The sequence below is a fragment of the Taeniopygia guttata genome, chromosome 11, assembly GCF_048771995.1.
Source record: "Taeniopygia guttata chromosome 11, bTaeGut7.mat, whole genome shotgun sequence".
Taxonomy (NCBI): Eukaryota; Metazoa; Chordata; class Aves; order Passeriformes; family Estrildidae; genus Taeniopygia; species Taeniopygia guttata.
Genome location: NC_133036.1, coordinates 4,284,300 through 4,300,550, shown reverse-complemented (window position 1 = coordinate 4,300,550; position 16,251 = coordinate 4,284,300). Strand labels below are relative to the sequence as shown.

The window sequence follows — 16,251 nt, the reverse complement described above, 5'->3', positions numbered from 1 at the left end:
CAGTGCAAATTAAGCAACACCATTTCACATATTCCATTTTCAAAAACCAAGTTCTTTTCTTTCATTTTGTTCTCAACAGTGCTGGTAAATAGATAATGCCAAATAACAACAGTAACAAATTGGTTATATAAAGGCTTATCAGTTTTCCCTGAAATTTTTCCGAGGGCGTCTAAAGCTACCAGGCACATTAATTCATAGCTGATGCACTAAGCCTCTCATAAGCAATGTCATTAAAATAAGATATAATTCAACAAACATCAGGATTAACACTTCAGCATATTTTTTCCTACACACATACATGGGAAAAATGATCTTCTACATATGAAAATAAAGGGAATATAAAGCCTTCATTTGTAAACAATTATGCATTGACACAAATCCTAAAAAAACTGCTTTCAAAACTTAAACTAATTTGAGTTTATTTTACAAGCTTAAATGCTTTCTACAGTCATATATGGTGCTCAGGATCTCTATTTGAAAAAATATCCTATTGCAAACAGGTCAGTATGCTTCTAAAAACATCAAGATTTGTGTGTTTGTCAATCGCATTTTATCTCTAGGCAGGTATTTTCAGGTTTTACCTACCACGTTTTCTTTTACACTAAGCTCCAATCTTTATTTTCCCTGTCTCTCTCCATGTAGAACACTGTGTTTAATGAAGTTTTCTCACTCCCGCTCACCTGACGAGCATATGCCATCTCCACACTGTCCATGGAGCTGCGGCCTGGAGGACCCACCTCACCAACATAGCTGGGCTGTTGAATGAGAAGTGTAAAGGAAGATATGAAGTATAGAATTACTGCAATGCATTTTACCAATACATCTGCTCCTAAAGAGCAACAGCAAAACCATGTTCCTGACAGAACTAAGAACAGGGTTTTGAACCATCTACAGAGAAAAATGCAGTCTCACTGCAATACCCCATTATCTTCCCAAAATAGCTTAAACTTTCTAGAGTGACAGAAATCCTCCTTATTCAGTGCACAAACCAACCATTAGCTCTCTAGAATTAGGACATCAGTGTCTCTTGGTAGCACCTTATAATTTTAATTCTTTGCTTTTGTTTCTTGAAAGGTTGCTTCTTGTCAATGTCTCGCTGTGAGGCATCTACTCTGAACCTCCATCACAGCAAGGACATAGAATCCAACAGACAAGATCAAATAGATCCAATCTGTCAGATCTGATACTCCAGTTTTGTCCCAGTACCATGATATAGACATAAAACAGGACTGCAGCATTAATGTGTGCTGGAAAGTGCCCCACTGCTGGTCTGCTGCAAGAGGAAGTATGCTGGCAGTATCCTGACCTGAAAAAAGGAGTCTTTTTACCCACTATGACTATAGAGACTATGCCAAGATTGAGATATTTTGAGCGTAGAGCAGGGAGAGACAGCCAGTGGAATCATGGCATCCAAAATTCATACTCTTATAAAACTCGTAATACAACATGCCACAATAGTATAATGTTGCATAAAGTGATTTTAAGTATTCACTCCAAGGCACAGGTATGTTCTCAGTACAGCCACCACTGAACATAGATGCTCAGTACTCTGGAGGAAAGAATACTCTGAGCAATGCTCTGCTATTTTCTGTTTTGTAAAAGAATGTAATTCTTCATTCCAGCATCAGCATTGCAAGTCTTGAGTTTGAAAAATAAAGTACAATAATTTTAAAGACAGATCCCTTTGAGGTAACAGTCCTTTAATATCAGCTGCTTCAGAAGCCATGCTGGTCTGAAGATCAAAGCAAGACAAGCTCAGTTCAGAAGCAAAATATTTATTATGAAGCCAACTGACAGAGTTGGGGCAAGCAAAAAGGAACAGAGAAGCTTTCAGCAAAGCAAGGTTTCCAAGCTTGTTACCATATAACTCAAGGCTGTGGATATTCATCTAAACTGGAATCAGTAATTTTTTCCGAGAAAGGGCAGGTACATCTGCAGAGTTTAAAAATTAAGCTTTTTACCATCAAAGTCAGTTACAACTGGCTGCACATCCTCATTAGTTGTTCCAGTGCACCTAAGCAATACGGTCAAACAGCTTTACTGCTTCTTACACTGGTTACCCAGAATGTCAGTACCTTACAGTGCAGACAGGATCACCTCCAAGGATTGCCTCATGATGTGCTCTAGTCTTGCCTGGAAGAGTTCACTTAAATGTGACCAACTTGCTGCCTGCACAAACATAATGTCCAAATGCAATAGGAAAATCATTGTTTTCACTTCCAGTTTAACCAGCTTTAGAGTTCAGCTTTGCTGACACCTGTCAGACTGCAGCATGGCAGGAGCAATGTTCCTGCCATGACCTGGCTTGTGTGGATTTCAGGAAGTCATCCAGAAAGGGACAGCTTTTCTCCAGATGGTGCCATCATTCAATTTCTTGTTTCAAATGTGGATGAAATACTGGCAGAGTCTTCAAAATAATCTTTTTTTGGGAACTGTATCCCAACTTCAAAATGAAATAACACAAACAAATTAACTTCCAGACATGTTATTGCTCATTGTAAAACTGATAATTCTCTCAGTCTTTCCCAAATTAATTTTACTTTGGTATTAGTTTAAGCTGGAGTATCTTCTACCATGTAAGACCTCTCTTACACTCATGAGCATGTGTCCTTACAAAGACAATTACTACTCATTGTCCCAGTCCAGGAGTTTTGATCAGTAAAGTGTTCACAAGTTAAAATTGAAAAAGAAAAAAAGCTACACAATTGGAATGGCCAAGAAACTGTTCTGCACTGGCTAAAAATTTATACATAAAGATAAAGGCACAAACCTCTATCATGAAATGATAAGAGCTTTGTGATATCTGTAGTTACAGGTTTCTGTGCAGCATACAGCAGTTGATTAAAGAATGAAAAATACTCAGCAATGTTTGTCCCTAACATAATGAAATATAAATGAATGGAGGTACCAAGGATGAACCTGGACAATCCTTTAAAATGGCTGAAATTAGTTTATTACTGCATTAATTCTCACTAATGCTATTTAAATAATGTTTAACCTGATTACAAAATCAGGCAGGTGCATTTAGACCTCAGGCTCTAAAAAAAGGCCTTACAAAAAACCCAAAAGCAATTTCACTTTTCTTTCTGCAACTGAATTTACACTAAAAATATTCTTCCCAGTCCCTCTTAGTGGGTACTGATATTCAGAAGCATCTGCATTTTTCTTTTATTGCCAAATCATCTGACACAAATTCCATTAAACCCACCTAAAACCCGACAAATTCTTTGTTCTAAAGAACAAAGAAACTGTTAAAGCAGGTTTCCTGGGAAACAGACACGATGGCAGAAATAGCGCTTTGCAGCCTTTCACTGTGCCGAGCCAGATAAAATGCAGAGTTATTTAAAGTAATGCTAAATTATGGACGCTGTCATTAATTACCAATGAGGTTTCATCTCCTAAAGCAAGTGAAGACTGTACATAGTGACTTAGTGTCACTTTCAGCCACTGCCCAAGCAGCAGACACACAGGGACTGGGGCTCTGTTTTGTGAGTCTGTTCTTTTTCCGGCTTTGCAGCACCAAAGAGCACCTACGAGGCTGCCACTCCAGAGACTGGCTCAAACCAATTCAGGTAACAAGCTGAATTCAAAAGTGCACACCTGAAACTAAGAAATAACGGCTCTGGGGTTGGGTTTTCCTTTCCTTTCACCAATTTTAGTTTAACCATTATGCTTTAGCAAACATTTCTTAACTATCTGCTGCAGCTGAGAACTGCCACACTGACATTAAATTCTTCAAATTCTAATGACTTGGCACTTCAGGAAAATGAAAATCAAGAAGTCTAGAATTTGTCCTAACTTTCTTATACTTTTCTTTCCTATGGAAAAAGAGCCATGGAAGCAAGCTTATTTCCTATTTTTTCCCACCTCATGCGTGCATTCTGGCTTCACCTTTGAATTATTAAACTACAAGAAAGCACTAGCTCACAACCGTCACATGGCTGTACTAAAGGGAAAGTTCAAAAGGAAAACTAAAGCAGTGAGTCAGCATGGGGAAGGCCACTTCCACGGCTCCCCCTGAACGAACGGCAGAAATGGATTGTGCAGGCAATCCTTCCCAAGAAGGGAAGGATTTTCCCCCCTACAAACTAACGGGGGAAAGTGGAGGGGGAGAGGATGTTCTTTGCTGGCAAGTCAGAACTTATCAAGTTTCAAGCAAGAAAAAGATAATGAAAGATGTGCTCAAAACAGCAGCTAGGAGCATATGAGATGCAGCATGTTTCAGGTCAGGTTTTGAAGTTTAACTGGAGCAGCAAAAGGAAAAGCAGAAAAGTGGGGGATGCACAAAGGACTGCAGAAGTGTAAGTGCACACACACAAATCTTGCTGTATCTCTAGTCTGATATTGCTTAAATGGCTTGTGCCATTTTTCTCAAACACCTTTGCTTTTCCCTGCCCTGAATTTTGATCTTTCCAAAACATTATTCAGAACTGTAATATTTATTCTGAATATTATGCATTTCTCAAAGCTGCAGCTTAGCTGCACTTCCATCACATTTTTATCTTTTAAATTCACTTAGCCAAACGATGTTGCTTTTCAAAGGAGTCCTCCTTCATTTGCACTCAGCCAAGCATTCAGCCTCACTTGCACACCAAACCCAGTGCATGCAAAGATGCATTATTCATCACCCTCATATGCATATGCACATTCCTCAGCAGAAGTCTGGGCAGACATTTTGTCAGCACTCCAAATGGCTTGGCCAGTAGACGCAGTGAATATCTAGGCAGGAGACCAAGCTGGAGAAACCCCATCAAAATACACTGTGGTGGAGTGGAAGCATCTTGCAGTGCTTGGGATTTAAGGGGTATGAAGACGCAATACAGAGGAGCAGAACAGAAACCAAGAGGTGCCAGTGTGTCCCTATAACTGCAGGAGCATCCTGCTTGACAGTGGAAGTGGAAGAGCTTATGGCAAGGGTGGAAGAAAGAAAAACCTGGAATAAGGAAAAACTTGGAAAAGGACAAAGGAAACGCCTTGGCACCTCATGGCACAACAGTCATAACAAACACCTTCAGACCAGAGGTTTTTGATAGCTTGAAGACAAATCTCAGGCTTTCATCCCTTTCCAGCCCCACAAGAAGCACCTTTATATCAGCTCTGCTTTTCACTGAACAAGAAGGTGGCCAGGCTGGAGGACAAGGGAGAAAAGAAAACCTCAATGGCAAGTCCTGCACTAGGTTCTTTGAATCGTGAGCTTTGCTTGTTAATTGGTCTTATTTCAATGAATAATGTGTTGGTATTTCACTCTGCCCAAATTAGCTTGCCCAAAGCTTGAGAATTGGCTCACAGGCAGACCCGGCCCCCTGCTGCGTTTGGATCTGTGCCTTTTCAGCTGATTCTCCATCTCCAGAGGATATCAATTAAACCTCTACTAAATTCTACAGGCTGTGTCTGTTTGTGTCACATACACACAAAAAACTTATTTGACTGGAACAAGGCTTTAGAAGAACAACCTGCTGTGGGGAGGTTAGATAACAGGCTTTTAACACAGTAGATGCACTTCAAACCTCTCAGACCTTTGACTTCTTGAGGCTAACACTAGAATATATCAAGGATTTTAAATGCTCTTGAAATGACATACTGCTACTATGAAAGCTTTGAAACAGAGAGAGGAGTATTACTGAGTGATAGTGTACATTGAGTCTTTAAACACATTCACCAGAAACATTAGGAGCTGAGTTTTCTCCCCTCCTCCCTCACACCAATTTGATGCTTGGCATCTTAAGTGCCATTGACTGGGGGTAGTGTCCATTTGACAATGAAACACCAGAATAGGGTTTTAACCTGTTCAGAGTGTGTTATTAAATTACTTCTGCTAGCAGTTAACATTCACACTCCAAAAGGAAAACCCAAAACCAGTAATTAGCACACAAATCAAAGATGTTAGAGGGTATCGTGTAATGACCAAGCCTTCAGATTCACATCCTAAAATAATGGGATAACTGTTCCTAGTTTTAAATTAATTCAGTCTGCATTATTTAGCATTTCTAATATTGGAAAGCTGGACAACCTTTGAGAAGTCCCAGTAAAGCATCAGAAAAATATTTTCTGGGGAAGACAGCCCCTATAAAAAGAGGTATGCTAACTGGGATTAACCTATATTTAAAAGAAGAGTAATCAGAAAGGGACATTTCATTAACAATTTTAATTATTTCCAAATCCCTATACAGGTCATACCACATTAGCACCAAAGGCTGTTTTAATTTCAGTATACTTGCAGGTCATCCCAATGAACAGGAATTCATTTTCATGGGTGAAGAATATGGCTATAAAAAATGTGTCTCTTTTTCAGCCTGAAAGCACAGCAACTTGCATCCCCCCACTCCCTATCCCCTCTCTTCTCAAGCCAAGCATTTTCATGGAGCATAGTGCAGCAGCAGTGATGTAACTTTGTGCTCCAGGGATCACAGCTGCTGTCTGATGCTTTCAGCTCAGAGGAGCTGGGCTTCCAACACCCTGCATGTAACTCTGCTTTGCCCTACTCATTTAACTGAAACATTTTCTTTAAGAGAATAAACTGGAAAAGGTTTAAATTGTAACAGAAGATAAAGAATGTTTTAGGATGATAGTCAATATCTCTTCTGTTAAACATGGAGTCAGTCTTGCCCAAAAGATTTGGTCACTGCTGGATTAACCTGAACACTAGAGGTCTGAAAAGCACAAAATTCTAATCTGCTCTGCATGAGACAGCAAGATAAAAAGGAAAGCTTGTTTTTTTTTGTTTATTCATTTGGTTTTGCCAAGAAACCTGAGAGACTTCATCAGTCTCCTAAGAAAAGCCATAAATCCAGGCTAGCACACAGTAAAGGGAAGAGACACTCTAAGACCTATGTGCAAGCAGAATTGCACCTGAGAAACTCCCTGGTGTCACATCGCAAGGGTTTCCTGAAGCCCCCAGTGTGTTTTCTGTCCCCGGGGTATATTGACCTAGAATGTGTTTGTGACTAAGTTCCAGCCAGCACATATGTTGCTCAAAACACAGCTTCAGCAACAGGTTCCATTGCCTGTACCCATCAGCCAATAAATAGAAACAATCACAAAGGTTTGATATTCTGCTAAACAACGCATTCTGCTAGTCAGAGCCATTCTAGAATTAAATAGGGATTTTTTATTTCTCATTTTCACACAGTTGTAGTTGCGGAATATTTCAGAGGTGGTTTCAGGAGTGCTGGAATGCCAGCTGTGTACAGTGCTGTGTGTGACTGTGTACAGCATTTAGAAAGACAGTTACCTCATTTTCCTGGGTGAAATCAAGAGCATCTTCCCCTGATGCAAGCAGAGAATGAAGAATCCTTTGTTTCACCTGCTCCCATTCAACCAGCATTGATTCTCGGTGATACTCCTCAGCCATGGCAAAAGTCTGTTAGTGAAGAAGAACAAGAGCTAAGGAACATACAGAAACACACACCAGCCTAACTCTGCTATTAATAGACAAGCCCAAAAACGAAACAGAAAATAGCAACTACATCAATCAACCAGGTCAGCCCTCAAGAGCTGATGGTGTGCTGCATATTATTTTAACAGTCTTCCAGTTCAGGTACAATGGGATTCAGAAAGTAGGTGTACATGGAATTAAGACAACTCTCACATACCCCCAGCTGGTAAAAGAGGGAAACTGTGTCTTTTCCGTGCCACAGCAGCACAGGAATCTGAGCAGGCCGAAAATCAGAAGGCTTCCTTCTTTAGCTTAGCAGCACACACACAATATCCAGGTTCATCACTGATCTGTGTGGTTTGTTGAGACTTATCTTCTCTAATGACCACTTGCTTTTCACCTCCCTGGAGACTACAAAGGTCTGACTCGCTGCATTCTTAACAAAGATGTGTGTTTATGGTACATAATCATTTTCAGGTCTTTACCAGTGCGTTTTTCTTTTAAAAGGGAAATAGGATAAAATAAAAAATCAAAATACTAAGGGAAAATACACCAGTGTCAAAGAATCAGGAAGTCTCTTTATCAGGAACATAACTTGGGAAAGCACACAGGAAAATCAAATCCCAAGGAAAAAACCCTTTACCTTTAAAATGGCTGATGTGCTACATTGTTTCAGATCCAATTGAGGAACATATGGGAGGGAACAGCTTTTCCCTCAGTAAGGAAAATACTTCCTTATTTTGGTAATAGCATTAAGATAGAGAAGATGCTTCACTACCTTTTCTGTTATTATTGGGGTGAGACTAACAGCTTCAGGTATACCACCACAGGAAATAAGAGACTCTCCATTAATTCTAAAGAGAGAATAAACTATATTGTGTCTTCTATTTCTTTCCTTTTCACACAGCCCTGTGCTGCAACATACTCAACTAAATGTCTTGGTTGGCTAAGTTTTTCATTTAATTGCAGTTCACTGCTAGGATATTGTCAATTAATGAGCAAAACATTTCTCAGAAGAAAGAACTGATAAGAGACAGTGACATTTGGTAAACAATTACAGTGCAAGCATGCAACTAGAGCTTAAGATTCGTGTTTCTTTGTTGCGTTATAAAATTCACTTTATACTTTCATGGCAGGATATAGGTTTTACCCATACCTTCTCTATAATCACAGGGTTTTAAATATGCTTCAATAATTACAGATAATTTTATATAATTGAAATATTTTAATCATGCTTAGGTAGTATTTCTTATCATTTGAAAGAAACACAGACTCAGTTCTAAACCTGATGCCCCCAGTATACATGGAGGAAAACAATCATAACATGAGCACTAGGAAGTACAGAATGACATTTTGACATTTCCAAGAAGGAGTTTCAAGACAAACAGGAAGCATTTTTCCATGCTGCATGATTCAAGTGCGAAAAATCACTGTCCCAGAACATGGCAGATACAAAAAGCACAAATGGATTCAGAAACAGGATTAGATTAATTTCCCATCAGAAAACAAGCTGCTGCTCAGATAATCTTCAAAACAGCTATTTGTTCAAAGGTGAAGATACAGGAGATGAAGAGGGGAAGGCTAACTCTGTCTTTTTCTTACAGACTAAATACTGCTCCCTTTCAAGGGAAGAAAATTAGACTCTGCAAACCTCTCCTGTTTTTTGTTTTTAGGCAAAAACAATGGTGCTTTCTTCCAACTTACCCTCCTCCTAGACTCTTCAATGGCAGATAGCAATGCATTATCTTTTTCATTCTTCAGGAATCCCTGCAAAAAATGAGAAACAGAGCTTCAGACAAAAAAATCAGCGTTGCACTAACATCAGACACCTACTGTAGTACTCAGCTATTTCAGCTCTGAGAACTGCGCAGAACTCTCTCTGCAGTCCAGTCCCAAGAAGTTTAGAAGTCACTTTACTTCACCAAAGGTACAGTAAGATGCCCATCCAGAGCAATGTGAAAATGAAAATGCATTAATCCCCTCTTTTAATATGCATTAAATCCTGGTGAAATGTCCTGCTTCTATTCTCTATTATCTCTATGTCCCAGAATCTGCTTCCTCTTGCTCTCCATTTGAGGGAGCTAGGATGAAAGCTGGTAGGAGAGATAAGCCAAGATAAGACTGTTGGACTTGAGTATGCTAAAAAAAATAAAACAGGCTTTGACTTAGCAGCTTCAGGCAGAAGTGAAGCTCTTGGAGAACTGACACAACTGTGAAAAAGAGCCTTAAAAATAGTCAGTTGAAGAAGGATGGAAATAACTAAACAGTTAGAAAGCATACAGAAAAAGTTTACCACACAATTTCTCTCCATGAATACAGCTGGACTGGGTAAATATGAAGAAAATTAAGAATTGTATTTTTAATTCTCACTATATGAGAAAATCTCAAAGAGGTCAGGTATGTGTGAACAAACTGATTTAGATGAGCAGTTAGCTCCTTATCCCAAAGGTTACTTTTATGACCTATACTAGGAAATATAAAATGAAGTTTTAACTTTAAACAAGTAGCTGTGGGGTAAAATGCAGTAGCACACAGAGACAACAATCAGGGTACATTTATCACATTTTAACATTCATATCTTTATTTTGAATTTTCACTGTTACATCACCAATTAAATAAATCAAGCTGATTTGTATGCCCAGACATCAAATTAATAATTATTCAGGTCATAAAAAACAAAAAAGAAGCTTTAGTATCCCTCTGAAGTAATCAGCTATAGCTTATCAACACCATTAAGTGCTAATATCTTAAAAGTCTGTACACTCACTCCACAGCTCTAAAACCAAAAGCTGCTAACAAACCCAGAGACAGGGAACTCAGTGGACCATACTTATGCTTTTATAAAGAGAAAATACAGTTGCAGCAGTGTCCAACTGAATTTGTCAGGAATCAGGCCTATTTTGTGCCTTTTAGTCTCCCCATCTTCCTGCAAAGAATTCCTGCAGTGACACATGGAGATTTAGGCTTTTGGAAAAATATATTTATGGTAGGTCTTAGAAACTGTCCTGCAGCAGTAATATATACAACCACAAGTATCACAGAGTGATACTTAGCTCTGGGTAGTGAGGAGCAATTGAAATCTCCCCAGCCTGAAGCAATCTAGCAGGACACTGTTACATAGGTGTGCTGCTTGCTTCCTGCTCCCCAGCCCAGCATGTGAAATGAAGGGCATTGCACCCTCTCCTTCTGAAATACGTAGAACTAGCATTTGAGGTACATGGGACAGGCTGTGACCCCCTTCAGCTGGAAATAAGAAGGTGACCCCTTTCTTTACACCAGAGAGAGAACAAGCTGCCATCCTCCAAGAGCCGTGCAGTTCCCCAGAAACAGCCCTTGAATTACACACGGAAGAGAGCGGTCACCGCTACCCAGCCTATTCTTCATTTCACCTGCCGACAGGTCCTGCTTTATTTTTAGACAATGCCCACAGAGAAATCACAGTTACAACCTGAAAAAAAGGAAGCTAAATCCAGATCCTTGCACATGTCTGGGGACCAGCTATTACAGCAGCTGTCACTGAGACAAGGGTTGCCGCAGCCACCTAACTGGGCCAAGGCCCAGCCTCAGCTCTGTGCAGAAGGATGGAGACGTGTCTTGTTAGGCTTGTCCCTGACTGCAGGGGTAGAAGGACTTTGGGAGGGCAACGAGTTTTCTGGGTTCCTTTTTTTTTTTTTTTTTTTTCCCCCCACCTTCAACCTAAAATGGAGAAAAATTATCTGGAATTAAAACAAGCAATGCTTCTAGACCTTCAGAACACACACCAATACGTGAACAGAAAAGACAGAGCAGTTTTGATGGTAGAGATAAAATGCTGCAGAGAACAGTGTGTTAGCTGTATTTTAACAACACTGCTAATTTTACAGTCAAAACCAGCCCATTGTCTCAAAGATGCAGACCTACAGTTACCTGGATGTGATGGATGGTGTGACCTTGCAGAGGTCCCGAATACCTGACTCTCTGCTTGCTCTGTGAGCGCTGGACTCCTAAAAAACCCAAGAGATACAAGTCCTACATTTCCTGCCCTTGGTCTTCCCCTCTTTCCTTTCAGGGATGTGTGCACTAGCAGCTACCTGCCTAGAAATGTACACAGCAATGATGGTAATCAACAGGGTAATTTAAGATGTGCTTGAACTTCCCTTGATGTCAGTAAATCCAGGCTGAGTATCTTAATGAAACCACCCAGCTCCCAGAGAGTTCTACTAGGTCTGTTTAAGGGACCATATTACACAGAATGCCAATTAGAGGATAATTGTCTTTTTCAATCTCAAAAACTACTTATTTAGCAAAATAAAATCCTCACATATCCCAAATAACATCTGTAATACCTCACTAAGGAGAAATAAATTTTTAAAAGGTTGCCCTATGTCTTTTCTGCTTCAATTAATTACAGGCTAATTGTTAAACCTCGGAAGAGGGAGTTTCAGTAACTGACGCTGGAGCTCCTGTTACCGCTGATGCGAGCTGCTTCTTCTTAGGGCAAATAAGAGCTCCTGGGGGTGTCACTCCCGGCTTTGGTGGCCAGAATTTCACTCGTTAAGAAAGCGAGGCGCGTCCGGCTTGCTGCTGGATTCCCTGGATTTATCGCATTGCCACCTAGTGGTGCACTACACTTTGATCACCAGATTTCACAGATATCTATAAATGTACACAAATGCACCTCTGCTGCATGAAAAAGCAGAGCCCCGCAACAAGCACAGGCAGAAAGATGGCAGAGATGCACTTTACATCAGAGAATTTTTGTCCTCAGAAATCCCAGGTCACTTTAAGGGATCACGTATCTCTTAAGAAGGCTGGGCTATAAACAGCACTGGTTGTGCTCACCAGTTACATGTGCCCTAAAAGCTTTCCGTAATCCCAGAGGCAAGGTTTGACTTTGCCACGAACGCTGGCAGACTCTAACAAGGATACAGAGGTGCAGCGTTCAGCACGCATGGGGAGTGCACGACCCACAAAGCAGGAGCTCCTCTCTCAGGGGAGATGCTGCTGATTGTACAACGAGTAACCAGACATTGCTTCATATTCAGCATCCAAAGAGAAAAACAGGAGGAGAACAGAGATTATTGTTAGGAGACAAAAGGCAGAGGCAGATGGTAAAGATAGGAACAGCCAACACGAGCATTGCTGTAATCTCAGAGGTGAAAGAAAACCTCTCACCTTGCAGCTCGCCATGCACAAACTCTGCCAGTGCAGGGATCCCAGTGTAGCCTGGATTTTGCTTGAAAGTGGAAATCTTACTTCCCTCAGGCAGGTTTATGCAAAAAGCTCACAGAGCCTTAATGTCACACCACTCTGCCCTCTTTTAGTGAGTAGCTTTTGATTTTCCTCTCTTTTACTGTCTGACTCCCACACATCCTTCCTGCATCTAGTTTAGAAGGGAAGAAGCATAACTCTTCTCCATCACCAGTTCTTTGCACCACTCACTGCTGAATGTTTCCCACACACCATTTGTACAATATCTGATGTGATGGTGTTTGCAAAACAGGGACACAAGCATAGAAACACACCCACTCTCACACCTTCAGGCTCCCGCTTCTCGGTTAGTCCTGCTTACACTTACGTGTCTACTGACTCTCAGCATCTTTCTAAGCATATTCCAGATCCTCTTGGATCTCCTACATCTTGAATTTCAGCCTGATCTCACAGTCCCCTCTTTGTGCTGAAATCCAGCCTCACTCTGCTTCACTCTGTGATGGTTTGTAGAAGTGGCCCCACAGTGGAAGGGCAGGGCAGGACCCCTGGCAGCCCGTGCTTGCTCCACTATTACCTCTCATCTCAGCCAGCCACTGGCTGACACAGGCTGGTTTGACAGCAACCAGCCCCTGCCTCGCTCCAGCCTCAATTCCAGCAAGAGCGTGTTCCAGTAGTTCATTATCGGTATAAAAGGGCACACGTGCACACACCAATGGTCTCTTTTTGACAGGAGACTGAAAGTCTCTCCCATTTACTGCAGTAAATGGGGTTAGTAAACTCTCCTGGCTGAGAGAAGTCTCTTAATTACTTTCATCAGCCAGGCCATACTTTTAATACTTGATCTTAGTATTCAAGCTGTCAAGAGAAGGCGAATGTTGCCAAATAGTATATTGAGGCTTTGGATGTTGACAGCAATGGGTACTTTTTCACTGGCACAGAAAGAAAGAAGAAAATTAAATGAACAATCTGGGACCATTTCAAGTCAATTGCTCTTAGATTAAAATATTTCCAAGTGCCGGATTTCCAGTAGATCCAGTGAATCCAGCAGGGACAGTTAACAAAAATCATTCTGGCAACTCCAGGTGAAGCACCTGAATTTATTATTTCTCCTAGCAATTCTGAGAAACAATTTGCTAAATACAATCCTATTGAAAACATGGATACATCTGAGCCCACTCCCGAGATGGTGTACCCTGGCACAACCCTCCTGGCCATGTTCTGTCTGGAAACAGAACATGAAGCAAAACTACTTGTCACTTTTAAAATCTAAATTATTGCCTGTGCTGACACAAGCATCAGTGCTTGTTGGCTGGCTTTAAATAGATAGGCCAAAGGGTGAAGAGTCATGGCCAACTATTGTATTCCCAAGGATGGGGACACACCAGTGTAGCATGGGCAGTATTTCAGTCTATTCACTCTTCCTTTGTATGCGTGACACCACCTTGTCACACATACAATATGTGGAATGCAATATGGAAGCTTCCACAGGTCTCCCATGATTTGTTTTTCAGAAAGCATCAGGGTTTTTGGGCTAAAGCCATGCAGATAAGCAGCTTCACTACATGCTTTTGCCAGTGCAATACTGTGCCCTTCAAAGCAGCAAGGCAGACACCCAAAGATCAGCTACCAAGCACGAGCCAAGAGCATTTGTGAAACTGGCTTCCTCCTTGGAGAGCTTCAGATGGTAAAACTACTATGGGGCCAAAACAGACTGAGGGCAGAGAGTAAGATAACCCAAGGATTCACCAGTCAGTACCACTTCAAAGCTGCATGAGAGGCAAGGAATGCATCATTGTACACAGACAAATGGGTCCACTGGGAAGGACAGTCTGACAAGTCTCATCCCATAGCTTTATACGTTGTTCAATTTAAGGATTTAGCAATACAAAACTTCCCTAGCCTAAGACAGCTGCAGCTGTCAAACTACAACATATATTTCTCAGCTTCCTTATCATCATGTTTGGAGTGGGAAATTCTGCAACATTTTTAATTCCCTGTTCACTGAACAGAAGAAGCAAGGAAAAACCAGAAGGCTTTAGAGTTTGTAAGACCTAAAAGTCAGTTGTTGCATCAGAGACTTTCAAAGCAACAGCCGTGTTGAAGCTGAAAAGGGAAAAGCACATAGCAATAGCGAGAACACAAAACTGTGCTAATACAGCCAAACACTGGGCTTGGGGAAGATCTGCTGCTTTGCTACCAGCCTTCAGATGGGTCAAATCACATCCCCCCGTGCACTGTGACTGTGCTACACACTTGTAGCCAATACTCATGCTCAGCTGGTTTGAAAGTCAAGCTAGGAGAGATCTTCCCCACCCTGGAAGCCAATAGCATTTGAGTGGCAGTAAGTCATTAAAATATACTAAGCCTGGCTTTATCATTGCTTCCTTGCGTGACTAGTAGCAATCTCAAACATTACTTCAGGGTTTTAAAAGTAGCTTCCTGCTTCAGCAAAATCAAATTTTGCAGAGCTGCAATACTGCCTTCCTTTCATGATGGAGAAGCAGCAACCTGGGCCTCACCCCAGCAGCAGCAGAAGTCGATGCAGGCTAGCCTGGAGCCCATGCACAGCGCAGAACAAGAGGAGCACTTCCACTTGCCCACAAGGCTCTCCCTGGGGCTGTGTGCACCATGGAAGATGCACAGAAAACCCCTTCCCAGAGACAAGCACTGGGGCAGGAACAGGCCTCCCCTACCTTGCCATTGGCACACGTTGATGCAGTGACCAGGTTCGAACAGTCTTTAATCCTTGTGACCTTTAAGCAAATACTTACAAAGAGCTCTCTGCTGCAGGTTAGTGCCTGCAATGCAAAGATCTAGCACTCTTTTCTGTATTATTTTACTGGTTTAGACTGTTTGATCTGTGAAATTAATGCAGTTTTCACAGAAATCTTAAGATAGTATCAAGGAATATTGGATTTTGCTGTGTTGGATAAATATCATTATTCCTTCTAGCCATGACAGGAGAAACTCAAACTGCCGAAAGAAGCATTCCTTGGGAAAATCATGCATCAGCTCTAACATAAGCAGGGGCAGATGGTGCACGCTCTTTGACTCTTGCTGGGCTTGTTTGAATCTGGCAAGTGAAGACTAGAAATGTGTTCCTCAGACATACAGGCTTGAAGAGAAGAAATACAAACACCTCCTAGCACTTACTTCAGCCAGGACACCATCCATTAAGCATGGAAGGCTTATATCAATATAATATCAGTTAATATCAAACCATCCCCAGCACTAAGTGGCTCCACCACATCTCACACCCAACTGCAGTCCTCCAAAACACATCTGCAGCATGTGGCCAGCAAGGAGAGTTCAGGTATCTGCAGTGAATAGAAGCAAAATTTACCATGAAACATACAGGGAGCACCACTTTATTATAGTGGAAACGTCTAGAAAACTACCACTGCTCAGATTTCCTGCAGGAATACTGTGCCAAGCACTCAGCAGCGCCGAAACCAAACTCTCTGCTATGTGGCACTGTTTGTTCCATGTATAAATGGAGAAACATGACTCTGCTTAATTTCAGTTTCTTCTAATTCAACACAGTGAGTTCATGCACTATGTGATTTCAGTATTTCATTTTAAACTGTACATACACATGGCTTAACTCCTGACATAACATGAAATCTCATTGCAGTGTTCCTGTGTATTTTTTTAAAATATGTCAGAGAGTTTTCCAAGATTTAACA

The 16,251-nt window shown here is 41.2% G+C and overlaps 1 protein-coding gene across 3 annotated transcripts in view; it reads right to left on the bottom strand.

Annotated features, from left to right (window-relative positions):
* Positions 1 to 16,251, bottom strand: part of NUP93 (nucleoporin 93) — a 78,585-nt gene that overhangs the window by 21,531 nt on the left and 40,803 nt on the right. For all 3 annotated transcript variants that reach the window (XR_012057738.1, XM_072934340.1, XM_072934341.1), the window contains 3 exons: positions 9,080 to 9,142; positions 7,232 to 7,360; positions 681 to 755 (listed from right to left, as the gene is read on the bottom strand). Coding sequence is in view for 2 of the 3 variants with exons in the window: in XM_072934340.1 (XP_072790441.1) it covers positions 681 to 755; positions 7,232 to 7,360; positions 9,080 to 9,142 (267 nt within the window). In the remaining variant the exon portion in view is untranslated. The remainder of the gene's footprint in view (positions 1 to 680; positions 756 to 7,231; positions 7,361 to 9,079; positions 9,143 to 16,251) is intronic.